At 40.7% G+C, this 26,476-nt stretch overlaps 1 protein-coding gene across 1 annotated transcript; it reads right to left on the reverse strand.

The window, feature by feature from the left end:
• Positions 1–245: 245 nt before the first annotated feature.
• LOC115823782 (lectin-like) lies at positions 246–2,585 on the reverse strand. The gene is made up of 5 exons (XM_030787809.1): positions 2,513–2,585; positions 2,164–2,300; positions 1,524–1,664; positions 831–942; positions 246–316 (listed from the first exon to the last, which is right to left on the reverse strand). Exons 1-5 carry the CDS (start codon positions 2,583–2,585, stop codon positions 246–248), a joined length of 534 nt encoding a protein of 177 aa, XP_030643669.1.
• Between the last annotated feature and the right edge of the window lie 23,891 nt (positions 2,586–26,476).

A 26,476-nucleotide genomic window follows, 5' to 3' on the forward strand; every position in this document is an offset into this window, starting at 1 on the left:
TTTACTCATGATCATGTAGCCTACTTGCCACAAGTATTACTTCATATTGTCATCATGTTAGCCATGTTAATGCTAACAAGGCACTCCTAGTAAATATGAAGATGGAACAAAGAAAAATGAAACATTACTGGTTGCAAATCCTTCTTTTTATTATTTTTTAAATGCTTTTTTATATTCTTTTCTGAAACACGTGCAGAAAAAGAAGATGAAAGACAGGAAAAAAACAGGCTTTAGTCCTGAAGAGCTCAATGACGTCTAAAGGCACAAACATAGCTCTTTTTGGTGTAGCATGTGTGGTCATTCCACTTCCCAATTGCTGAAAGAGAAAAAGAGAGGATAATCATAAACAGTGCAAACACAGTTAACTATTGAATTTTCTATTGAGAATGTCAGTAGTGCCCTTATTCCTGCTATTTCTCACTCGAGCTGCTTTTTGGGAGACTTGTCTCTACATGTGTGTCTATCTTAATGTGATGAATTAAAAAAACTCATACAGGCATAAATTGAAGAGGATGAGAGGGACAAAACGGAAATCATCAGAGCCTTTCCAAACACTATGACATTTATCTGTATAAGTAATGTAAAGATTCTTTTTGCATTAAGCAGATGCAGCTACTAGAGCTGATGGATGTCTCTCCGAAGGCCTGAATTAAATGTAGGATTCTCTCCATCCGTAACTGTGTCTGATCCCTCACTGGCTTCAGGCACCCAAGGCTTTGTATGTTGTGAAACTTGAAAACTCCGCATTTCACCTATAACCTCCCCACCTTTCTGTCCGCCTCATTTCGTCATATTTTTCCTATGCCTTTCTCCCTGCTTTTATTACTTACTGTGCCAGTTCACCTCAACGCATGCCTCCTTGCCCCCACCGAAGGTTGGCTCTCCTGGAACCCAGTTATTATAACACCAAGATGAGCCATCTGTCCAGATAAAGTGGCGAGACTAAGAGGAAGTTGAGAAAGAGAAACCAAAATTTGTACTTTTATTAAGAAACTGGGGAATAAACTTTAGAATGATGCTGTCACACGTTTTATGTTTCTGCTGATTTGAAATTGCAATGTAAACAAAGTTGTATCAGCTGATTCTAGCTTTACATCCTTCATTGTGCCATGGTTGTCACATGGTTGTCACACTCCCAATCAGTGACTAATGAGGTTTACAGATGTATGAGCTTAACAGTGTGACCTTTTAAAAAATCATATATCATGAGTCATGCACCGATCAGGTCTAAAAACACATTGTTTTTCAATATTTTAGAACAAACCACTTTAAGAACTTTAACGGTAACAGACATCAGTGCCTCCTTCAAAATATTGGACACCTAATGCCCTGCCTCAGCGTTTACCAGAAATGACAATATCCATTTACCCATTTGTTGTTGTCATTGTATTTTGGGGGGGTTGTATGTGTGTGTTTTTGTTTTTTTTTGTTTCCATTCCGCTTTGATTACCAAACCATCCTTATTTCCTCTTTCCTTCCTCTCCTCTATGCATCTGTTGTCCTCTTAAATCCTTCTCACTTACCTTGAAAAGCTCAAACCCCCCGATCCAGAAGCGAGGGTTTCTCCCGGCGCACCTCTTCACGATATGGAGCAAACGTCTGTTCTGCGACGGAGAATGCACTGAGACGAGGTGACCACCACGGTATGCTCTCCTACAGTGAAACTTGAAAACAGGGACAAAACTTTAGGACTGGGAGTCTTTATATAAGCATTTGGAGTAATAACCAACAAATATGTTGTCCATGCGGTTGTTCTTTTTGTCAGCTATTACTATGTCAAACAACTATTATGCACCGAAGACAACAAACTTTATTTAGAATGTCACTTAGACATTCTAAAATATGTCAAGACTCACAATGTAGTTCAAACTCAAGTAAAAAAACTAGCAAAATAATCAGTAGCCTAGAATACACAATTCACTGTGATGTGCCCATCATATCCAAACGTCCCTTGACTCACATGATCTCACACAGGTCTTACAGTGCCATGCACTATAGCATTTACACGTATTAACCATTACAACATGTAAATTCATTACATCATGTACAACTGTGACAATGTATACACATAGGGAAAAGAGTTTTTCACTGAGTGTTTTTAAAAGTGGTGGACATGTAATTTTGTTGAAATCCTAATTCTTTTAGCTAATAAGTGATACTTACTTCAGCATCAGGAAAGCTGAGAGGCCTTGAGAAATATCTAACACAGAAGCGGCCCAGTTTATACCAGCCACATGGACAACACCTTTTGACATCTAGCTTGGAGTCCATCAACAGCTCAGCATCGTCAGGATCGACATCTACAGAATGGTATGGAAATGTTTAATTCTTTGATATCTACATACAAGACACTGAACATTTTCACTGAACTTGGAAAACCTCTTATATCTCTCCCAGTTATTATCTCCAAGACTTAAGAGCACTTCTGGTGCTGAGGCATCAGTCATTGCACTGTGTAAAGCCTGGTTATGAAGTCAAAGTGGAGATGCAATAACAGTGTATCTCTCATTACCTGTCCCATTGATCAAGGAGTAGTTACTCCCAAGCTGAAGAGTCAACACCAAGAGGACAGCGACAAACTTCATCGTGCTTCCTTTGATCTCCTTACTCCAACTCAGCTAGCATTGCAAAGAGGAGAGGAGTGGTATTTTATAGCCCATCTTAACTGGAAGCAAAGATGTTGTTGCATGTAGTATGCCACATATAGTTTTTGAAAACACAAGGCAACCCCCCAAAAGTTTTTGTTTCAAAGGAAAATTACCAATTTGCAATGGAAGAGGAAGCGAACAGACCACTACATTGCTATCTCGTTATCACATATGTACCCCTTGACAGACTGTACTGAAGTGAGGAAATGAAATGTGGGACCAAATTTAAGTGTTCCCGGACTCTGGAGGCCTATGCATTTCAAACTGACTTTCCCTTTACACTGTAGTTAAAGAACAAGCACACACACACACACACACACACAAACAGTCAAATGGCTTGGCCTATGTCGTCAGGTGGAGAGGAAGGACTCTGCCAGGTTATTTATGCAGTGGAAAAGTAGTTCAACTTGGTCCACTGCCTTACAACAAACTCTGATTTCTGTGACAAGATAGGACTTATCTTGAGTCTCGTGGGATGTGTTATCAAAGGACATATGGTGTGGCGGTATGTAGAGTCAGTTTCGCAAAACTGTTCTGCAAGCTCTTCTCCGCTGCTTTTGTGTGTGTTTGAAAAGATGTTTTCCATGTAGTGTCATATAAGATAAGTGTCATGTAAAAATATGTTACTTGAGACCTATTACTTATACTCGTGCGTAAACCTCTAACCATGAGTTTCAAGACCAACCATTCTCTCTCTTGTATATGGCCAAAACCAGAGTCTGTACAGCTGATCTTGGAAGCCAGGGAAAATATTTGTTTAAAGCTTATTGTATATTTCAGGTTAGACGTCAGGCCTTACAAGACTTCAAAATAGGGTCGACTTAGCTCACTGCTCAGACTTATCTTTTTTACCGGGAATAAACAAAATAATGGAAACACAAAATCTTGTCTGAACATGAATTTTCTGATAAGGTTCTGGACCCAGCCTTTGTCTTTAGAACAGCTTTATTGTTATACGGCACTCCAAAAATCTTCCTAAAATCAGTATTGGGCTCTTCTTTAATAATCAAGTAATCACCCAACTCTTTTAGGGATGAGGGACGTGGAAATTTAAACTGTGACATTGTCCAGAAGTTGACGTAAAGGTTCAGTAATGCTTAGATTAACCTATCAGTGCTTAGATCTGTTAGCTTTTGACTTTGCTTGGGTGTTCCTGAAATAACACTTTAATCCCTCATCAGTATGAATGGGGATAGGACCTTACCAGAATATTAAGACATTTTAGGTAAACAGTGTTTGCACCAAAGGGTGAACGAGATAATATTCTTTCTTCATAATTCTACCATAACTGGAGTCAGTGATGACTATAGGATGCATTCCTAGATGGCAGAGCAATTTCTGAGACCACACATTAATTTACCTGTATTTTGTATTCTGCGGGTTATCTCATTTAATTCCTTTACAATCACCTTCCAGGTCGTAATATCTGGAGCTGATGGCTTCCACATGCTCCTTGTAATTAGGTTCAAAGACAAAATTCATAAAATTCTAAAAATATATTTCTTTTCAGTTAGTCCACGTGGACATATCCATAATACCAAGTGTTCTCGTCATGCTCTGGTTCTCTCTTTCCCCCTGTACCGGTCAGTTTTGTTAGGTTTTCTGTTACTTCCTGGTTTCCTTCGTTTCACCCTGTTAATTGATTCATTACTTCCACTTGTTTTCGCTTAGTTTGGCCCTGTTCAGTCTTGTATAAATACTCCTAGTTTTGCCCTTTGTTCTTGATGTGGAAAAGTGTGGATTGTCAACCTGTTGCCTGAAGCCTCCTCGAAGTCTTTTGTTTTCATGTTTCGTTCAAATAAAGCAGAGACAACCCTGCACATGCATCCAGTCTCTTCTACAAACTGTGACAAAATTTCAAACTGACCCATGGATGCAGCAGATGGGTTTCAGTTTGCCAAATGACCAGAGAGGTATGACAGATCCCCTCAGAAGTGCCCGGAGTTCCTATTCCAGTCCTATTGCAGCACGAACCCCATTGCTGGATCTGGTTGTAGAGGCAGCCTCCCTCGCAGTTGGAGCTCCAGAACTGGCAGGGAAGTTTCTTGTGGTGGGAGCCCCACCTCCATGTGGACGCAGGTGCAGGTCCAGTCACCACAGGCAGTGCTCATCTCTGGGCCTCTGATCCCTGGTCCTGGTCCTGTCACCACGGGGGCCGTGCCTGCTGGCTCTCCTGGTCCAGTTGTGGCAGAGGCTGTGCTCCCCTCTGGGTCTCCTGTCCCTGGTCCTGCCCCTGTTGCCACAAAGGCTGTGCCCACCCCCCTCTGGGCTCCCTACTCCTGCTCCTGTCACTGAGGAGGTCCCTCCTCTGGCTCCTGCACCCGTCGCCTCAAAGGCTCCTGAAGGCCTTGAAGGCTCCTCGAGCTCTGGGCGCTGTAACTGCTATGGCCCCAGTCGGATGACCTGCAGGAGTACCTTACCTTTCAGAGCTGGAGGACGGGCCGGGCCCTCCATCTCCCAGTCTGCCTCCAAACCACCCAGTCCCGTCTCCTGCCCCTCCACCGTGTCCCCGTGTCTGCCCTCCGAGTCTCCGGGTCATGCCTGTTTCTCTCTCCCCCTCTTAGTTTTGTTAGGTTTTCTGTTACTTTCTTGTTTCCTTTGTTTCACCCTATTTATTGATTCATTAGTTCCACCCTCAGTTAAGCCCCGTTTAGTCTTGAATAGTCCTAGTTTTGCGCCTTGTTCTCGGCGTGGAATTGTGGTGGATTGTCAACCTGTTCGGAAGCCTTAATCCTGTGAGTTCCCAGAAGTCTTTTTGTTTCTTGTTTTGTTCGAATAAAGCTGATTTTTATCCTGCTTATGTGTCCAGTCTCTTCTATAAACCATGACAGTTCTAGAGATGCAAGCCCAGTATGACTATGAAACACGACAAGAAAGAACAATCTCTTTGTTCCACATTCTGACCACACTTGCTCTGACATCCTGGGAAAATGTTTGTTATATTTGGCTTGTGTTATAGGCTCTTTTTTTTGTATCAACACCAGTCTTAATCTCACTTGAATAGGACATATTTACATTACTGCCAATCTGTGTTGATTTATAATTCTTGCATCTGATAATAAATCCATAAATTTACTCATGATCATGTAGCCTACTTGCCACAAGTATTACTTCATATTGTCATCATGTTAGCCATGTTAATGCTAACAAGGCACTCCTAGTAAATATGAAGATGGAACAAAGAAAAATGAAACATTACTGTTTGCAAATCCTTCTTTTTATTATTTTTTAAATGCTTTTTTATATTCTTTTCTGAAACACATGCAGAAAAAGAAGATGAAAGACAGGAAAAAAACAGGCTTTAGTCCTGAAGAGCTCAATGACGTCTAAAGGCACAAACATAGCTCTTTTTGGTGTAGCATGTGTGGTCATTCCACTTCCCAATTGCTGAAAGAGAAAAAGAGAGGATAATCATAAACAGTGCAAACACAGTTAACTATTGAATTTTCTGTTGAGAATGTCAGTAGTGCCCTTATTCCTGTTATTTCTCACTCGAGCTGCTTTTTGGGAGATTTGTCTGTACATGTGTGTCTATCTTAATGTGATGAATTAAAAAAACTCATACAGGCATAAATTGAAGAGGATGAGAGGGACAAAACGGAAATCATCAGAGCCTTTCCAAACACTATGACATTTATCTGTATAAGTAATGTAAAGATTCTTTTTGCATTAAGCAGATGCAGCTACTAGAGCTGATGGATGTCTCTCCGAAGGCCTGAATTAAATGTAGGACTCTCTCCATCCGTAACTGTGTCTGATCCCTCACTGACCTCAGGCACCCAAGGCTTTGTATGTTGTGAAACTTGAAAACTCCCCATTTCACCTATAACCTCTCCACCTTTCTGCCCGCCTCATTTCTTCGTATTGTTCATATGCCTTTCTCCACGCTTTTATTACTTACTGTGCCAGTTCACCTCAACGCATGCCTCCTTGCCCTGACCGAAGGTTGGCTCTCCTGGAACCCAGTTAGTATAACGCCAAGATGAGCCATCTGTCCAGATAAACCTGCGAGACTAAGAGGGAGTGGAGAAAGAGAAACCAAAATTTGTACTTTTATTAAAAAACTGGGGAATAAATTTTAGAATGATGCTGTCCCACCTTTTATGTTTCTGCTGATTTGAAATTGCAATGTAAACAAAGTTGTATCAGCTGATTCTAGCTTTACATCCTTCATTGTGCCATGGTTGTCACATGGTTGTCACACTCCCAATCAGTGACTAATGAGGTTTACAGATGTATGAGCTTGACAGTGTGACCTTTTAAAAAATCATATATCATGAGTCATGCACTGATCAAGTCTAAAAACACATTGTTTTTCAATATTTTAGAACAAACCACTTTAAAGACTTCAACAGTAACAGACATCAGTGCCTCCTTCAAAATATTGGACACCTAATGCCCTGCCTCAGCGTTTACCAGAGATGAGAATATCCATTTACCCATTTGTTGTTGTTGTTGTTGTTGTTTTATTTATTTGGTGTGTTTGTGTGTGTGTGTGTGTGTGTGTGTGTGTTTTTATTTTCAGTGCGCCTTGACTACCAAACCATTCCTATTTCCTCTTTCCTTCCTTTCCTCTATCCATCTGTTGTCCTTTTAAATCCTTCTCACTTACCTTGAAAAGCTCAAAACCCCCGATCCAGAAGCGAGGGTATCTCCCAGCGCACCTCCTCACGATATTGAGTAAACGTCTGTTCTGTGACGGAGAGTGCACTGAGACAAGGTGACCACCACGGAATGCTCTCCTGCAGTGAAACTTGAAAACAGGGACAAAACTTTAGGGCGGATGGTATTTTTATAAGCAATGAGAGTAGAAACCAAAAAAAAATATGTGGTTGTTCTTTCTGTCAGTTTTTAATGTGTATCATTCCAGACATAGTCTGTCTCATAAAGACAGTATCACATAATACAAGTCGTACAGTTGCACTTGTAATTATGCTTGTTGTTATGAGGGAAGGAGATGAAAAACAACCATTATGCATTGAAGACAACAAGCTTCATTTCTCATTTGTCATTTACTGCATTTACTGCAATGTACCCATTAGGGCTTGCACGAGTGCATAATTTTACAAATCGAGTACTTGTTTCCTGCAAAACTGGAGTGCTCCAGTACCCGGTGCAGAGGGGTTGTGGTGCTGCTGCATCAATTAAAAGACTATGAAACTATGATGCAGTTGGTCCCAGCATATAGAGCAAAGCATAAAATTAAAAATACGATATGCAAAAAACACTTGGTCTTACCAATTATGCAATGATGAAGTATGAATGATATTGACGGTATTTTAACGTTATTGTTACCAACATTCTACAGCAGCCCAAGATAGAAAGCTCGGTCAACAAAGCGTGTTCTGCACACTATAGTGAATTAAACCCGGGTAAATTTGAAAACGCATCATTTCTCCATTAAATGTTCTTATTGTGTTTAGATATAGTGGCTGGTTTTTGCCTGGTCAGCAATAGTAGGCCTAGCTGACTTAAAAATGAAATTATTCATATTTGCTTACATCTATCTTTCAGCCACATTAATTTGTTTAGCCACGTTAGTAGCCTGGCCTATTATATGACAGACTCGACGTTAGAGCCATCCTTGAGAAATCCGTCCACACCTCACAAATGCTGCACATTTATTTCATCACAATGACAGTTGGGAAAGACAATTTGCACAGAGAAATACAACAGTAGAGCACACAAACAATCGATTCACCCTTTTATGCTGTCGCCGTCATTCCTCTTGTTTACCAAGGGCTCTAACTGGAAACTGAGTGCACACGGGGTCTAGCGTCACGCGATTAGCGAGTACTCGAAAATAACGTAGAAAGTCGAGGACTGATGTAACTGCTCGAGTACACAAATGCTTGAGTACTCTGTGCTACCCCTAGTACCCATCTTATCCAAACGTCTCTTGACTCTCATGATCTCACACAGGTCTTATGGTGCCATACACCACAGCATTCACACGTATTAATCAATTCATTACAACATGTACATCTCTGACAGTGTACGCACATAAGGAAAGGAGTTTTTTATTGAGTGTTCTTAAAAGTGGTAGACATGTAATTTTGTTGAAATCCTAATTCTTTTAGCTAATAAGTGATACTTACTTCAGCATCAGGGAAGCTGCGAGGCCTTGAGAAATATCTAACACAGAGGCGGCCCAGTCTATACCAGCCACACGGGCAACATCTTTTGACATCTTGCTTGGAGTCCATCAACAGCTCAGCATCGTCAGGATCAGCATCTACAGAATGGTTTGGAAATGTTTAATTCTTTGATATCTACACACAAGACACTGAACATTTTCACTGAACTTGGAAAACCTCTTATATCTCTCCCAGTTATGATCTCCAAGACCGAGATGCAATAACAGTGTATCTCTCATTACCTGTCCCATTGATCAAGGAGTAGCTACTCCCAAGCTGAAAGGTCAACACCAAGAGGACAGCGGCAAACTTCATCGTGCTTCCTTTGATCTCCTTACTCCAACTCAGCTAGCATTGCAAAGAAGAGAAGAGTGGTATTTTATAGCCCATTTTAACCGGAAGCAAAGATGTTGTTGCATGTAGTATGCCGCATATAGTTTTTGAAAACACAAGACCCCCCACCCCCACACCCAAAGGAAAAATTTCAAAATTTCAAAGGAAAATTTGCAGTTTGCAATGGAGGAGGAAGTGAACCAACAACTACACTGCTATGTGGTTATTGCTTATGTACTGTCTGACAGACTTTACTGAGGTGAGGAAATGAAATGTGGGACCAAACTGAAGTGTTGTTGGACTCCGGAAGCCTGTACTTTACAAACAGACTTTCTCGTTGCGTTTTAGTTAAAGAACAAGCACACACACACACACACACACAAACACTCAAATGTCTTTGTAATCAGGTGGAGAGGAAGGACTGTCAGGTTATTTATGTAGCAGAAAAGTAGTTGAGCTTGGTCCGCTGTCTTATGACAAAGTCTGATTTTTGTGACAAGATAACACTTATCTTGGGTCTCGTGGGATGTGTTATCAAAAGATATATGGTGTGTCGGCCTGTAGAGTCAGTTTTGCAAAACGGCAGTGTTAACTCCTCTCCCCTGCTTTTTTGTGTGTGGTTGAAAAGATGTTTTCCATGTAACTTCATAGACTTAGAAAACTTTAATGTCCTCCAGGAGGCAATTTGTGGCACAGCGCAGAATATATAGACACATTAAAAGCTCATCGAATAAACAGAAACAACAATAAACCAAATCATCTATAGCACCTATCATAAATCCCATCACAGTCAAGGCAGACATTTAAAATACATTAAATGCGTCCTCTAGACTATGTATTGCCCCAGACTCTCCATGGCTACCACATCTTGTTGAATTTAGTTATTGCCATGGGAATGAGGGAATTTTCGGCCTGGTTGGTTCTGATATTGGGGTATCTATAAAATTCATTCAGTTTGTTGGCACACCCTCTCATCAGGACAGGGGTCCAATTCTTCCCCCTCCCTTAAAAGGGGCATTTGCCATTGTTTTTGTGCCAGCCCATGCAGTCAGGGTACCCTTTACCTTGTTCCTGTACTGTACTGAGTCCTCAAAGACGTTCCACGATGTGCACTCAAAGCATCCTTTCAGAGTCTCAACACGGTCCTCATCCCATAGCTGGATCTGCTTTTCCACAGGCTTCACCCTCTTCAGAACCAGTCTATAGGTGGGTCTGAGAAGGACAGTATTGTGGTCTGAGCCACACACGGGGGCCTTGGCAATGGATGAATAGGTAGACAGTGCATGTTTGAGAGTACAATTATTAAAATCTCCCGTTATGAACGTGGGTGCATCTGGGGAGATTTAATCAAATTCTTGGGCAATATTAAAAATAATATCTGTTGGCTGATCCTTATTTGCTTTCGGACAGATATAAACAATAGTAAGAAATATTTGTGGGAACTCACGGGGAAGATAGGAGGGGTGCAGGGACACTGACTTTTGCATTGTAGTTAAAGGACAAACACACACACACAAAAGCACTCAAATGGCTTGGCCATAGTACTTATCTTGACTCTCGTGGGATGTGTTGTCAAAGGCCATATGGTGTGGCGGTATGTGGAGTCAGTTTCGCAAAACTGTTCTGCAAGCTCTTCTCCTCTGCTTTTTTGTGTCAGGTTAAAAAGATGTTTTCCATGTAATGTCGCATGACTTAGTCAATATACACGCTCTCACACACAGATTATTATTCCAAATTTGCACGTGGCAGCATCCTCCTTTTAATAACTGTGTTTGACTCTTTATATTATCCAACTTTTTTTTCTCTAGATTGGTGAGTGTAAGTATTTAAGTCAGTGAATTAACTTGTTTGCTGTAAAACTATGCTAACTGAGAGACCCTTATACTCCTATGTAAACCTCTCACCATAAGTTACAAGACCAACCATTCCCTCCACACAGGCCTGTTTATAACCAAAACCAGAGTCTACACAGCTGATTTACACTGTGATGTTGTCCAGATGTTAACATTAGGGTTCAGTAATGCTTAGATCAGTCCATCAATGTTTAGATGTGTTAATTAAGGACACTGTGGAAAGCTTGTGACTTCATTTGGGTGTTCATAAAATAACTCTTTAATCCCTCGTCAGTATGTATGGGGCTAAGATCTTGCCAGAATGTGAAGACATATTAGGTAAACAGTGTTTGGACCACAGCGTGAACGAGATATTATTCTCTCTTCATAATTCTACCATAACTGGAGTCAGTGATGACTATAGGTTGAATTCCTAGATGGCAGAGCAATTTCTGAGACCACATATTAATTTACCTGTATTTTGTATTCTACCATAACTGGAGTCAGTGATGACAGTATTCCAGGATGGCAGAGCAATTACTGAGACCACATATTAATTTACCTGTATTTTGTATTCTACCATAACTGGAGTCAGTGATGACAGTATTCCAGGATGGCAGAGCAATTTCTGTGGCCACATGGAAAAATGGGAAACTAACAATGAAACAGAGTGATTCTTCTGGGGGATCCTTTGCTGGCAGAGGCTGTCACCCCAGTTTTTGATGCCATCCTTCCTGCCTAATATGATCATTTAATCTAAATTGCTCTTTAAGGAGACATACCATTTCTGGAACCACATAGAGAAATATGGAACTTTTCCAAATTGATAGTTGCTATTGTTTTGTCGTTTCTGGCAACCAAAGAGGAAAACATGACAAAATGAGTCGAATAAAAAGTCAAGACTGACACCATTTTACCGATTCAGTTTTTAGAAACTACACTGAGAAATGCTGAAAAGTTCTTAGATGTGAATTGTCCTCCATTTTTTTGTGATCAAGATTTAATCAAATTCTTCGGTAATATTAAAAATATTACCAGAGCTAAAAACTAATATGGTAGATAATATGGTAGAAACAACACAGTAAGAACACATGGGGCAAAATATCTAAGATGCACTTTTAGTAGTCTATCTTCGGGACATTGTAGTTTGACCATGGCAAACCCATGTCAGTAACATCCGCCGTTGCATAATTATGTAGCCCAGTGTAAATGCAGTCAGATTCTCTAAGCACCACAGTTGTCTTTTCCTAAGTCCTTATGAATTCTCCTTCCCGTCTTTCCTTGGCCTCATGACATTTTCCATCGAGGTCAAGGAAAAGCGGACAGGAAAGGACATTGGACGTAATTTTTATGACTATTCGGATGCACCCCAAGTGTTCTCGTCATGCCCTGGTTCTCTCTTTCCCCCTCTACTGGTCAGTTTTGTTAGGTTTTCCGTTACTTCCTGGTTTCCTTCATTTCATGATGTTAATTGATTCATTACTTCCACTTGTTTTCGCTTAGTTCGGCCCTGTTCAGTCTTGTATAAATACTCCTAATTTTGCCCTTTGTTCTTGGTGTGGAAAAGTGTGGATTGTCAACCTGTTGCCTGAAGCCTCCTAGAAGTCTTTTGTTTCATGTTTCGTTCAAATAAAACAGAGACAACCCTGCACATGCATCCAGTCTCTTCTACAAACTGTGACAGAATTCCAAACTGACCCATGGATGCAGCAGATGGGTTTCAGTTTGCCAAATGACCAGAGAGGTATGACAGATCCCCTCAGAAGTGCCAGGAGTTCCTGTTCCGGTCCTCTCTGTACTTTACATATGAGGGGATCCACAGTGACAGTAACAGGATGGCAGTATTTTTCAATCTGCTGGAGGGATAAGCTGTGATATAGGTGGCTGACTGATGGGAGAGAGAGAGAGGCACTATTGGTATTACATCGCTTATCTTCCCTAAGGCTTCCTATGACAAGCTCATCTCACAGTTCCATGCAACCTTTGAACCCCCTGACAATGGGGAAGTCAAGGTGGACTGGGAGAGGGGCACGGCAAACCAGACGTCGCCTGGGATCTGGACTGCCAGGGCTTGATTCCCACCATGGTGGCGCCCTCCAGACCCAGCTCCCGCTCTTGCTCCTGCCCTGCTGAGGGCTTCAGTTGCAACAGGAACTCCATCTCTGGATCCAGTTGCAGCAGCAGCCTCTCTAGCAACTGGGGCTCCTGAACCCAATTTTCTTGCGGCGAATGCCCCACCTCCATAAGGACACTGGCACCGGATCCAGTCACCGCAGGCAGTGCTCATCTCTGGGCCTCTAATCCCTGCTCCTGCTCCTGTCACCGAGGAGGCTCCTGATCTCGTCCCCGTTGCCTTGAGGGCTCCTCCAGCCCTGGACGCTGTAACTGCTATGGCCCAAGTCACATGATCTGCAGCAGTGTCTGACCCAGGCCCTCCGTCTCCCAGTCTGCCTCCAGACCACCCAGTCCCGTCTCCTGCCCCTCCACCGTGTCCCCGTGTCTGTCCTCTGAGTCTCCGGGTCATGCCTGTTTCTCTCTCCCCCTCTTAGTTTTGCTAGGTTTTCTGTCACTTTCTTGTTTCCTTTGTTTCACCCTATCTATTGATTCATTAGTTTCACCTCTTTTCAGTTAGGCCCCGTTTAGTCTTGAATAGTCCTAGTTTGGCGCCTTGTTCTTGGTGTGGAATTGTGGTGGATTGTCAACCTGTTCTGAAGCCTTAATCCTGTGAGTTCCCAGAAGTCTTTTTGTTTCTTGTTTTGTTCAAATAAAGCTGATTTTGATCCTGCATATGTATCCAGTCTCTTCTACAAACTATAAAAGTTCTAGAGATGCAAGCCCAGTATGACTATGAAACACGACAAGAAAGAACAATCTCTTTGTTCCACATTCTGACCACACTTGCTCTGACATCCTGGGAAAATGTTTGTTATATTTGGCTTGTGTTATAGGCTTCTTATATTTTTTTGCATTAGTTTTACACGCATGCTGTTATCAGCACCTGTCTTAGTCCCACTTGAATAGGATATATTTACATTACTGCCAATCTGTATTGATTTATAATTCCTGCATCTGATAATAAATCCACAAATTTACCCATGATCATGTAGCCTACTTGCCACAAGTATTACTTCATATTGTCATCATGTTAGCCATGTTAATGCTAACAAGGCACTTCTAGTAAATATGAAGATGGAAAAAAGAAAAATGAACCATCACTGTTTGCAAATCCTTTTTTTATTATTTTTTAAATGCTTTTTTATATTCTTTTCTGAAATACATGCAGAAAAAGAAGATGAAAGGCAGGAAAATACAGGGTTTAGTCCTGAAGAGCTCAATGACGTCTAAAGGCACAAACATAGCTCTTTTTGGTGTAGCATGTGTGGTCATTCCACTTCCCAATTGCTGAAAGAGAAAAAGAGAGGATAATCATAAACAGTGCAAACACAGTTAACTACTGAATCTTCTGTTGAGGATGTCAGTAGTGCCCTTATTCCTGTTATTTCTCACTCGAGCTGCTTTTTGGGAGACTTGTCTCTACATGTGTGTCTATCTTAATGTGATGAATTAAAAACACTCATACTGGCATAAACTGAAGAGGGTGAGAGGGACAAAATGGAAATCATCAGAGCTTTTCCAAACACTATGACATTTATCTGTATAAGTAACGTAAAGATTCTTTTTGCATTAAGCAGATGCAGCTACCAGAGCTGACGGATGTCTCTCCGAAGGCCTGAATTAAATGTAGGACTCTCTCCATCCGTAACTGTGTCTGATCCCTCACTGACCTCAGGCACCCAAGGCTTTGTATGTTGCGAAACTTGAAAACTACCCATTTCACCTATAACCTCTCCACCTTTCTGCCCGCCTCATTTCTTCGTATTGTTCATATGCCTTTCTCCACACTTTTATTACTTACTGTGCCAGTTCACCTCAACGCATGCCTCCTTGCCCCCTCTGAAGTTAGGCTCTCCTGGAACCCAGTTATTATAACGCCAGGATGAGCCATCTGTCCAGATAAACCTGCGAGACTAAGAGGTAGTTGAGAAAGAGAAAACAAAATTTGTACTTTTATTAAAAAACTGGGGAATAAACTTTAGAATTATGCTGTCTCACCTTTTATCTTTCTGCTGATTTGAAATTGCAATGTAAACAAAGTTGTATCAGCTGATTCTAGCTTTACATCCTTCATTGTGCCATGGTTGTCACATGGTTGTCACACTCCCAATCAGTGACTAATGAGGTTTACAAATGTATGAGCTTGACAGTGTGACCTTTTAAAAAATCATATATCATGAGTCATGCACTGATCAAGTCTAAAAACACATTGTTTTTCAATATTTTAGAACAAACCAATTTAAAGACTTCAACAGTAACAGACATCAGTGCCTCCTTCAAAATATTGGACACCTAATGCCCTGCCTCAGCGTTTACCAGAGATGAGAATATCCATTTACCCATTTGTTGTTGTTGTTGTTGTTGTTTTATTTATTTGGTGTGTTTGTGTGTGTGTGTGTGTGTTTTTATTTTCAGTGCGCCTTGACTACCAAACCATTCCTCTTTCTTCTTTCCTTCCTTTCCTCTATCCATCTGTTGTCCTTTTAAATCCTTCTCACTTACCTTGAAAAGCTCAAAACCCCCGATCCAGAAGCGATGGTATCTCCCAGCGCACCTCCTCACGATATGGAGTAAACGTCTGTTCTGTGACGGAGAGTGCACTGAGACAAGGTGACCACCACGGAATGCTCTCCTGCAGTGAAACTTGAAAACAGGGACAAAACTTTAGGGCTGATGGTGTTTTTATAAGCAATGAGAGTAGAAACCAAAAAAATATGTGGTTGTTCTTTTTGTCAGTTTTTAATGTGTATCATTCCTCATAAAGACAGTATCACATAATACAAGTCCTACAGTTGCACTTGTAATTATGCTTGTTGTTATGAGGGAAGGAGATGAAAAACAACCATTATGCATTGAAGACAACAAGCTTCATTTCTCATTGGTCATTTACTGCATTTACTGCAATGTACCCATTAGGGCTTGCACGAGTGCATAATTTTACAAATCGAGTACTTGTTTCCTGCAAAACTGGAGTGCTCCAGTACCCGGTGCAGAGGGGTTGTGGTGCTGCTGCATCAATTAAAAGACTATGAAACTATGATGCAGTTGGTCCCAGCATATAGAGCAAAGCATAAAATTAAAAATACGATATGCAAAAAACACTTGGTCTTACCAATTATGCAATGATGAAGTATGAATGATATTGACGGTATTTTAACGTTATTGTTACCAACATTCTACAGCAGCCCAAGATAGAAAGCTCGGTCAACAAAGCGTGTTCTGCACACTATAGTGAATTAAACCCGGGTAAATTTGAAAACGCATCATTTCTCCATTAAATGTTCTTATTGTGTTTAGATATAGTGGCTGGTTTTTGCCTGGTCAGCAATAGTAGGCCTAGCTGACTTAAAAATGAAATTAGTCATATTTGCTTACATCTATCTTTCAGCCACATTAATTTGTTTAGCCACGTTAGTAGCCTGGCCTATTATATGACAGACTCGACGTTAGAGCCATCCTTGAGAAATCCGTCCACACCTCACAAATGCTGCACATTTATTTCATCACAATGACAGTTGGGAAAGACAATTTGCACAGAGAAATACAACAGTAGAGCACACAAACAATCGATTCACCCTTTTATGCTGTCGCCGTCATTCCTCTTGTTTACCAAGGGCTCTAACTGGAAACTGAGTGCACACGGGGTCTAGCGTCACGCGATTAGCGAGTACTCGAAAATAACGTAGAAAGTCGAGGACTGATGTAACTGCTCGAGTACACAAATGCTTGAGTACTCTGTGCTACCCCTAGTACCCATCTTATCCAAACGTCTCTTGACTCTCATGATCTCACACAGGTCTTATGGTGCCATACACCACAGCATTCACACGTATTAATCAATTCATTACAACATGTACATCTCTGACAGTGTACGCACATAAGGAAAGGAGTTTTTTATTGAGTGTTCTTAAAAGTGGTAGACATGTAATTTTGTTGAAATCCTAATTCTTTTAGCTAATAAGTGATACTTACTTCAGCATCAGGGAAGCTGCGAGGCCTTGAGAAATATCTAACACAGAGGCGGCCCAGTCTATACCAGCCACACGGGCAACATCTTTTGACATCTTGCTTGGAGTCCATCAACAGCTCAGCATCGTCAGGATCAGCATCTACAGAATGGTTTGGAAATGTTTAATTCTTTGATATCTACACACAAGACACTGAACATTTTCACTGAACTTGGAAAACCTCTTATATCTCTCCCAGTTATGATCTCCAAGACCGAGATGCAATAACAGTGTATCTCTCATTACCTGTCCCATTGATCAAGGAGTAGCTACTCCCAAGCTGAAAGGTCAACACCAAGAGGACAGCGGCAAACTTCATCGTGCTTCCTTTGATCTCCTTACTCCAACTCAGCTAGCATTGCAAAGAAGAGAAGAGTGGTATTTTATAGCCCATTTTAACCGGAAGCAAAGATGTTGTTGCATGTAGTATGCCGCATATAGTTTTTGAAAACACAAGACCCCCCACCCCCACACCCAAAGGAAAAATTTCAAAATTTCAAAGGAAAATTTGCAGTTTGCAATGGAGGAGGAAGTGAACCAACAACTACACTGCTATGTGGTTATTGCTTATGTACTGTCTGACAGACTTTACTGAGGTGAGGAAATGAAATGTGGGACCAAACTGAAGTGTTGTTGGACTCCGGAAGCCTATACTTTACAAACAGACTTTCTCGTTGCGTTTTAGTTAAAGAACAAGCACACACACACACACACAAACACTCAAATGTCTTTGTAATCAGGTGGAGAGGAAGGACTGTCAGGTTATTTATGTAGCAGAAAAGTAGTTGAGCTTGGTCCGCTGTCTTATGACAAAGTCTGATTTTTGTGACAAGATAACACTTATCTTGGGTCTCGTGGGATGTGTTATCAAAAGATATATGGTGTGTCGGCCTGTAGAGTCAGTTTTGCAAAACGGCAGTGTTAACTCCTCTCCCCTGCTTTTTTGTGTGTGGTTGAAAAGATGTTTTCCATGTAACTTCATAGACTTAGAAAACTTTAATGTCCTCCAGGAGGCAATTTGTGGCACAGCGCAGAATATATAGACACATTAAAAGCTCATCGAATAAACAGAAACAACAATAAACCAAATCATCTATAGCACCTATCATAAATCCCATCACAGTCAAGGCAGACATTTAAAATACATTAAATGCATCCTCTAGACTATGTATTGCCCCAGACTCTCCATGGCTACCACATCTTGTTGAATTTAGTTATTGCCATGGGAATGAGGGAATTTTCGGCCTGGTTGGTTCTGATATTGGGGTATCTATAAAATTCATTCAGTTTGTTGGCACACCCTCTCATCAGGACAGGGGTCCAATTCTTCCCCCTCCCTTAAAAGGGGCATTTGCCATTGTTTTTGTGCCAGCCCATGCAGTCAGGGTACCCTTTACCTTGTTCCTGTACTGTACTGAGTCCTCAAAGACGTTCCACGATGTGCACTCAAAGCATCCTTTCAGAGTCTCAACACGGTCCTCATCCCATAGCTGGATCTGCTTTTCCACAGGCTTCACCCTCTTCAGAACCAGTCTATAGGTGGGTCTGAGAAGGACAGTATTGTGGTCTGAGCCACACACGGGGGCCTTGGCAATGGATGAATAGGTAGACAGTGCATGTTTGAGAGTACAATTATTAAAATCTCCCGTTATGAACGTGGGTGCATCTGGGGAGATTTAATCAAATTCTTGGGCAATATTAAAAATAATATCTGTTGGCTGATCCTTATTTGCTTTCGGACAGATATAAACAATAGTAAGAAATATTTGTGGGAACTCACGGGGAAGATAGGAGGGGTGCAGGGACACTGACTTTTGCATTGTAGTTAAAGGACAAACACACACACACAAAAGCACTCAAATGGCTTGGCCATAGTACTTATCTTGACTCTTGTGGGATGTGTTGTCAAAGGCCATATGGTGTGGCGGTATGTGGAGTCAGTTTCGCAAAACTGTTCTGCAAGCTCTTCTCCTCTGCTTTTTTGTGTCAGGTTAAAAAGATGTTTTCCATGTAATGTCGCATGACTTAGTCAATATACACGCTCTCACACACAGATTATTATTCCAAATTTGCACGTGGCAGCATCCTCCTTTTAATAACTGTGTTTGACTCTTTATATTATCCAACTTTTTTTTCTCTAGATTGGTGAGTGTAAGTATTTAAGTCAGTGAATTAACCTGTTTGCTGTAAAACTATGCTAACTGAGAGACCCTTATACTCCTATGTAAACCTCTCACCATAAGTTACAAGACCAACCATTCCCTCCACACAGGCCTGTTTATAACCAAAACCAGAGTCTACACAGCTGATTTACACTGTGATATTGTCCAGATGTTAACATTAGGGTTCAGTAATGCTTAGATCAGTCCATCAATGTTTAGATGTGTTAATTAAGGACACTGTGGAAAGCTTGTGACTTCATTTGGGTGTTCATAAAATAACTCTTTAATCCCTCGTCAGTATGTATGGGGCTAAGATCTTGCCAGAATGTGAAGACATATTAGGTAAACAGTGTTTGCACCCCAGCGTGAACGAGATATTATTCTCGTTCTTTTCCAAATTGATAGTTGCTATTGTTTTGTCATTTCTCACAACCAAAGAAGAAAACATGACAAAATGAGCTGAATAAAAATAAACACAGTAAGTCAACACTGACACCATTTTACCGATTCAGTTTTTAGAAACTACACTGAGAAATGCTGAAATGTTCTTAGATGTGAATTGTACTCTGTTTTTTTGTGATCAAGATTTAATCAAATTCTTCGGTAATATTAAAAATATTACCAAAGCTAAAAACTAATATGGCAGTATGGTAGATAATATGGTAGATATGTCCAGCAAAAGTCAATATAAGAGTGTTACAGATAGGTGCTGCCTTTTTAAGTGCTGAAAGTTACATGTTTAATCGTATATGTTTAGTATTTCATATAGAGAATAATGGCTTTTTAGTTTTAGTGGTATATATGATTTTTTTTCAATGCATTGTAAGTTCATGACAGGAGAAAAGCCATATGTTGGCTAGTGTTCATTTCCCCATTCAGCACCATAACTCCTGCCACTCCCTATGCTTCTGAAATTTAGGCTGATCTAACATATTCCATGTCACAGCCGGCACCTTGTTTTGGACTTTTGTTTTGAAATGTCTTGTGCTCCTGTTCCGTGTCTGTCTCCGCCCCTCACCTGATTCTGTTTATTCTATTTATTAACCTCGTTTTACCCTTGTTAATTTCTACCAATCATGTTTCCCCAGTTTAGTTCTCCTTTTGTATTTAAGCCCTTGTGTTTGACCTAGTCCTTTGTCTGTTGTTGTTTGTGTTCGTTTGAAGACACTGTTTGGCTGCACTGGTTCTGGTTCCTGTTTGCACTTGTTTATTTGTCTACTTTTGCAAGTAAAGTCCTCCTTTTTTGTTATCACACCCACTGTGTCTTGCGTTTGGGTCCAGCTCCACTGCACGCCTGACATTCCAGTTGTACTTATTTATTCAGCAAAAATTATGATCAATTTTCCCCCTCTGAAACATTCCATCATCACACAATGAAAAAGGTAATAACAATGATTATATCTATGAAAGATAAAATACTTTAAAAAATAAGAAACATATGAGCTTGAACATATAAAAATAAACTTTGAAGCAATGAAAATATAAGAATTAACACATTGGCAGACACTGATGCTGTAAACTGCCAGTTGATTTATGTACCAGATTGTTTGCTTCATATTTTACGGTGAACATTCCTACAGGACACTTTACATATTTATGTGTAGTTTAAAAATGTGTATGTGTAGTATTTAGAAATTTTGCCCATTTTTAGTCAAATTAGTTTTCCAGTATTTTTCATTCTGTGGGTTATCTCATAGAATTCCTTCACAGGCATCTCCCAGAGAAGTAATATCTGGAGCTAATAGCTTCCACTTGTTCCGTGTAATTAGGTTCAAAAACAAAATTCATAAAATTCTAAAAATATATCTCTTTCCAGTTAGTCCATGTGGATACATGCCTAATACCAAGGGTGCATCCCAATAGTGTTTTGCTTAGGAAGGTTCCTAACTGAGTGAAATGACACGGAAATATTTCTGTGGTAGCCATGATAAAAACTGGTCGAATTCTCAGTTAAACTTCACAATATGAACTTAAATTTTTTACTGAAATTTTTTTCAACTATTTCTGATTAAAAGTCTTAATGCACAAGAACAAGAAACAAATTCTATTTTCTAGAAATGGCTCAGATCAACATGACCGACAAGAGATGTTTTTAGCCAGATGATGTTTCTAATTCAGCATGTTTGAAACTTAAGAACGATGATATGTACAGTAGTAGATCTGTAGTCCTATGTTATGCTTGTTTTAAATAAATTGAACAATTATTTCCATACAATCTAATACTACAATAGTAATTGGGATTCAGAGTATACTTCACATATGAGGGGATCCACAGTGACAGTAACAGGATGGCAGTATTTTTCAATCTGCTGGAGGGATAAGCTGTGATGTAGGCAGCTGACTGGTGGGAAAGAGAGAGAGGCACTATTGGTATTACATCGCTTGTCTTCCCTAAGGCTTCCTATGACAAGCTCATCTCACAGTTCCATGCAACCTTTGAACCCCCTGACAATGGGGAAGTCAAGGTGGACTGGGAGAGGGGCACGGCAAACCAGACGTCGCCTGGGATCTGGACTACCAGGGCTTGATTCCCACCATGGTGGCGCCCTCCAGACCCAGCTCCCGCTCTTGCTCCTGCCCTGCTGAGGGCTTCAGTTACAACAGGAACTCCATCTCTGGATCCAGTTGCAACAGCAGCCTCTCTAGCAACTGAGGTTCCTGAACCCGATTTGGTGGGGAATTTTCTTGCGGCAAATGCCCCACCTCCATAAGGACACTGGCACCGGATCCAGTCACCGCAGGCAGTGCTCATCTCTTGGCCTCCGACCCAGGCCCTCCGTCTCCCAGTCTGCCTCCAGACCACCAAGTCCCGTCTCCTGCCCCTCCACCGTGTCCCCGTGTCTGTCCTCCGAGTCTCCGGGTCATGCCTGTTTCTCTCTCCCCCTCTTAGTTTTGATAGGTTTTCTGTTACTTTCTTGTTTCCTTCGTTTCACCCTATCTATTGATTCATTAGTTCCACCCTCAGTTAAGCCCCGTTTAGTCTTGAATAGTCCTAGTTTTGCGCCTCGTTCTTGGCGTGGAATTGTGGTGGATTGTCAACCTGTTCGGAAGCCTTAATCCTGTGAGTTCCCAGAAGTCTTTTTGTTTCTTGTTTTGTTCGAATAAAGCTGATTTTGATCCTGCATATGTATCCAGTCTCTTCTATAAACCATGACAGTTCTAGAGATGCAAGCCCAGTATGACTATGAAACACGACAAGAAAGAACAATCTCTTTGTTCCACATTCTGACCACACTTGCTCTGACATCCTGCAAAAATATTTGTTATTTTTGGCTTGTGTTATAGGCTTCTTATATTTTTTTGCATTAGTTTTACACGCATGCTGTTATCAGCACCTGTCTTAGTCCCACTTGAATAGGATATATTTACATTACTGCCAATCTGTGTTGATTTATAATTCCTGCATCTGATAATAAATCCACAAATTTACTCATGATCATGTAGCCTACTTGCCACAAGTATTACTTCATATTGTCATCATATTAGCCATGCTAATGCTAACAAGGCACTCTTAGTAAATATGAAGATGGAACAAAGAAAAATGAAACATTACTGTTTGCAAATCCTTTTTTTATTATTTTTTAAATGCTTTTTTATATTCTTTTCTGAAATACATGCAGAAAAAGAAGATGAAAGACAGGAAAATACAGGGTTTAGTCCTGAAGAGCTCAATGACGTCTAAAGGCACAAACATAGCTCTTTTTGGTGTAGCATGTGTGGTCATTCCACTTCCCAATTTCTGAAAGAGAAAAAGAGAGGATAATCATAAACAGTGCAAACACAGTTAACTATTGAATCTTCTGTTGAGGATGTCAGTAGTGCCCTTATTCCTGTTATTTCTCACTCGAGCTGCTTTTTGGGAGATTTGTCTCTACATGTGTGTCTATCTTAATGTGATGAATGAAAAAAAACTCATACTGGCATAAATTGAATTTGTCTCTCCGAAGGCCCGAATTAAATGTAGGATTCTCTCCATCTGTAACTGTGTCTGATCCCTCACTGACCTCAGGCACCCAAGGCTTTGTATGTTGCGAAACTTGAAAACTACCCATTTCACCTATAACCTCTCCACCTTTCTGCCCGCCTCATTTCTTCATATTGTTCCTATGCCTTTCTCCACACTTTTATTACTTACTGTGCCAGTTCACCTCAACGCATGCCTCCTTGCCCCCACTGAAGTTAGGCTCTCCTGGAACCCAGTTATTATAACGCCAGGATGAGCCATCTGTCCAGATAAACCTGCGAGACTGAGAGGAAGTTGAGAAAGAGAAAACAAAATTTGTACTTTTATTAAAAAACTCGGGAATAAACTTTAGAATTATGCTGTCCCACCTTTTATGTTTCTGCTGATTTGAAATTGCAATGTAAACAAAGTTGTATCAGCTGATTCTAGCTTTACATCCTTCATTGTGCCATGGTTGTCACATGGTTGTCACACTCCCAATCAGTGACTAATGAGGTTTACAGATGTATGAGCTTGACAGTGTGACCTTTTAAAAAATCATATATCATGAGTCATGCACTGATCAAGTCTAAAAACACATTGTTTTTCAATATTTTAGAACAAACCACTTTAAAGACTTCAACAGTAACAGACATCAGTGCCTCCTTCAAAATATTGGACACCTAATGCCCTGCCTCAGCGTTTACCAGAGATGAGAATATCCATTTACCCATTTGTTGTTGTTGTTGTTTTATTTATTTGGTGTGTTTGTGTGTGTGTGTGTGTGTGTGTGTGTGTGTGTGTTTTTATTTTCAGTGCGCCTTGACTACCAAACCATTCCTATTTCCTCTTTCCTTCCTTTCCTCTATCCATTTGTTGTCCTTTTAAATCCTTCTCACTTACCTTGAAAAGCTCAAAACCCCCGATCCAGAAGCGAGGGTATCTCCCAGCGCACCTCCTCACGATATGGAGTAAACGTCTGTTCTGTGACGGAGAGTGCACTGAGACAAGGTGACCACCACGGAATGCTCTCCTGCAGTGAAACTTGAAAACAGGGACAAAACTTTAGGGCGGATGGTATTTTTATAAGCAATGAGAGTAGAAACCAAAAAAAAATATGTGGTTGTTCTTTTTGTCAGTTTTTAATGTGTATCATTCCAGACATAGTCTGTCTCATAAAGACAGTATCACATAATACAAGTCGTACAGTTGCACTTGTAATTATGCTTGTTGTTATGAGGGAAGGAGATGAAAAACAACCATTATGCATTGAAGACAACAAGCTTCATTTCTCATTTGTCATTTACTGCATTTACTGCAATGTACCCATTAGGGCTTGCACGAGTGCATAATTTTACAACTCGAGTACTTGTTTCCTGAAAACTGGAGTGCTCCAGTACCCGATGCGGGGGTTGGGGGGGGGGGGGGGGGGGGCTGCTGCTGCATCAATTAAAAGACTATGCGGTTGGTCCCAGCATATAGGGCAAAGCATAAAATGAACGATATGATATGCAGATGACACTTGGTCTTACCATTTACGCAATGGTGAACTATGGATGATACCGACAATATTTTAACATTATCTTTACCAACATTCTACAGCAGCCCAAGATAGAAAGCTCAGTCAACAAAGCGTGTTGTGCACACTATAGTGAGTTAAACCCGGGTAAATTTGAAAACGCATCATTTCTCCATTAAATGCTCTTATTGTGTTTAGATATAGTGGCTGGTTTTTGCCTGGTCAGCAATAGTAGGCCTAGCTGACTTAAAAATGAAATTAGTCATATTTGCTTACATCTATCTTTCAACAACATTAATTTGTTTAGCCGCGTTAGTAGCCTGGTCTATTATATGACAGACTCGATGTTAGAGCCATCCTTGAGAACACACAAATGTTGCACGTTTATTTCATCACAATGACAGTTGGGAGAGAAAATTTGCACAGTGAAATACAACAGTAGAGCAAACAAACAATCAATTCACCCTTTTATGCTGTCGCCGTCATTCCTCTTGTTTACCAAGGGCTCTAACTGGAAACTGAGTGCACGCGGGGTCTAGCGTCACGCGATTAGCGAGTAGAAACTCGAGGACTGATGTAACTGCTCGAGTACACAAATGCTTGAGTACTCTGTGCTACCCCTAGTACCCATCTTATCCAAACGTCTCTTGACTCTCATGATCTCACACAGGTCTTACGGTGCCATACACCACAGCATTTACACGTATTAATCAATTCATTACAACATGTGCATCTCTGACAATGTACGCACATAAGGAAAGGAGTTTTTCATTGAGTGTTTTTAAAAGTGGTAGACATGTAATTTTGTTGAAATCCTAATTCTTTGAGCTAATAAATGGTACCTACTTCAGCATCAGGAAAGCTGCGAGGCCTTGAGAAATATCTAACACAGAGGCGGCCCAGTTTATACCAGCCACATGGACAACACCTTTTGACATCTTGCTTGGAGTCCATCAACAGCTCAGGATCGTCAGGATCAGCATCTACAGAATGGTTTGGAAATGTTTAATTCTTTGATATCTACACACAAGACACTGAACATTTTCACTGAACTTGGAAAACCTCTTATATCTCTCCCAGTTATGATCTCCAAGACCGAGATGCAATAACAGTGTATCTCTCATTACCTGTCCCATTGATCAAGGAGTAGCTACTCCCAAGCTGAAGAGTCAACACCAAGAGGACAGCGGCAAACTTCATCGTGCTTCCTTTGATCTCCTTACTCCAACTCAGCTAGCATTGCAAAGAAGAGAAGAGTGGTATTTTATAACCCATTTTAACCGGAAGCAAAGATGTTGTTGCATGTAGTATGCCGCATATAGTTTTTGAAAACACAAGACCCCCCACCCCCACACCCAAAGGAAAAATTTCAAAATTTCAAAGGAAAATTTGCAGTTTGCAATGGAGGAGGAAGTGAACCAACAACTACACTGCTATGTGGTTATTGCTTATGTACTGTCTGACAGACTTTACTGAGGTGAGGAAATGAAATGTGGGACCAAACTGAAGTGTTGTTGGACTCTGGAAGCCTGTACTTTACAAACAGACTTTCTCATTGCGTTTTAGTTAAAGAACAAGCACACACACACACACACACACACACACACACACACACTCAAATGTCTTTGTAATCAGGTGGAGAGGAAGGACTGTCAGGTTATTTATGTAGCAGAAAAGTAGTTGAGCTTGGTCCACTGTCTTATGACAAAGTCTGATTTTTGTGACAAGATAACACTTATCTTGGGTCTCGTGGGATGTGTTATCAAAAGATATATGGTGT

This window comes from Chanos chanos, chromosome 11, assembly GCF_902362185.1.
Source record: "Chanos chanos chromosome 11, fChaCha1.1, whole genome shotgun sequence".
NCBI lineage: Eukaryota > Metazoa > Chordata > Actinopteri > Gonorynchiformes > Chanidae > Chanos > Chanos chanos.

Excerpts from the sequence above, each read along its gene's own strand:
- LOC115823782 (XM_030787809.1), bottom strand. The coding sequence starts at position 2,585 with ATGAAGTTTGTCGCTGTCCTCTTGGTGTTGACTCTTCAGCTTGGGAGT. Across the intron at positions 2,301-2,512 it reads CTCCTTGATCAATGGGACAG|ATGTCGATCCTGACGATGCT; the intron begins GTAATGAGAGAT and ends ACCATTCTGTAG. Across the intron at positions 317-830 it reads CGTTGAGGTGAACTGGCACA|CAATTGGGAAGTGGAATGAC; the intron begins GTAAGTAATAAA and ends TTTCTCTTTCAG.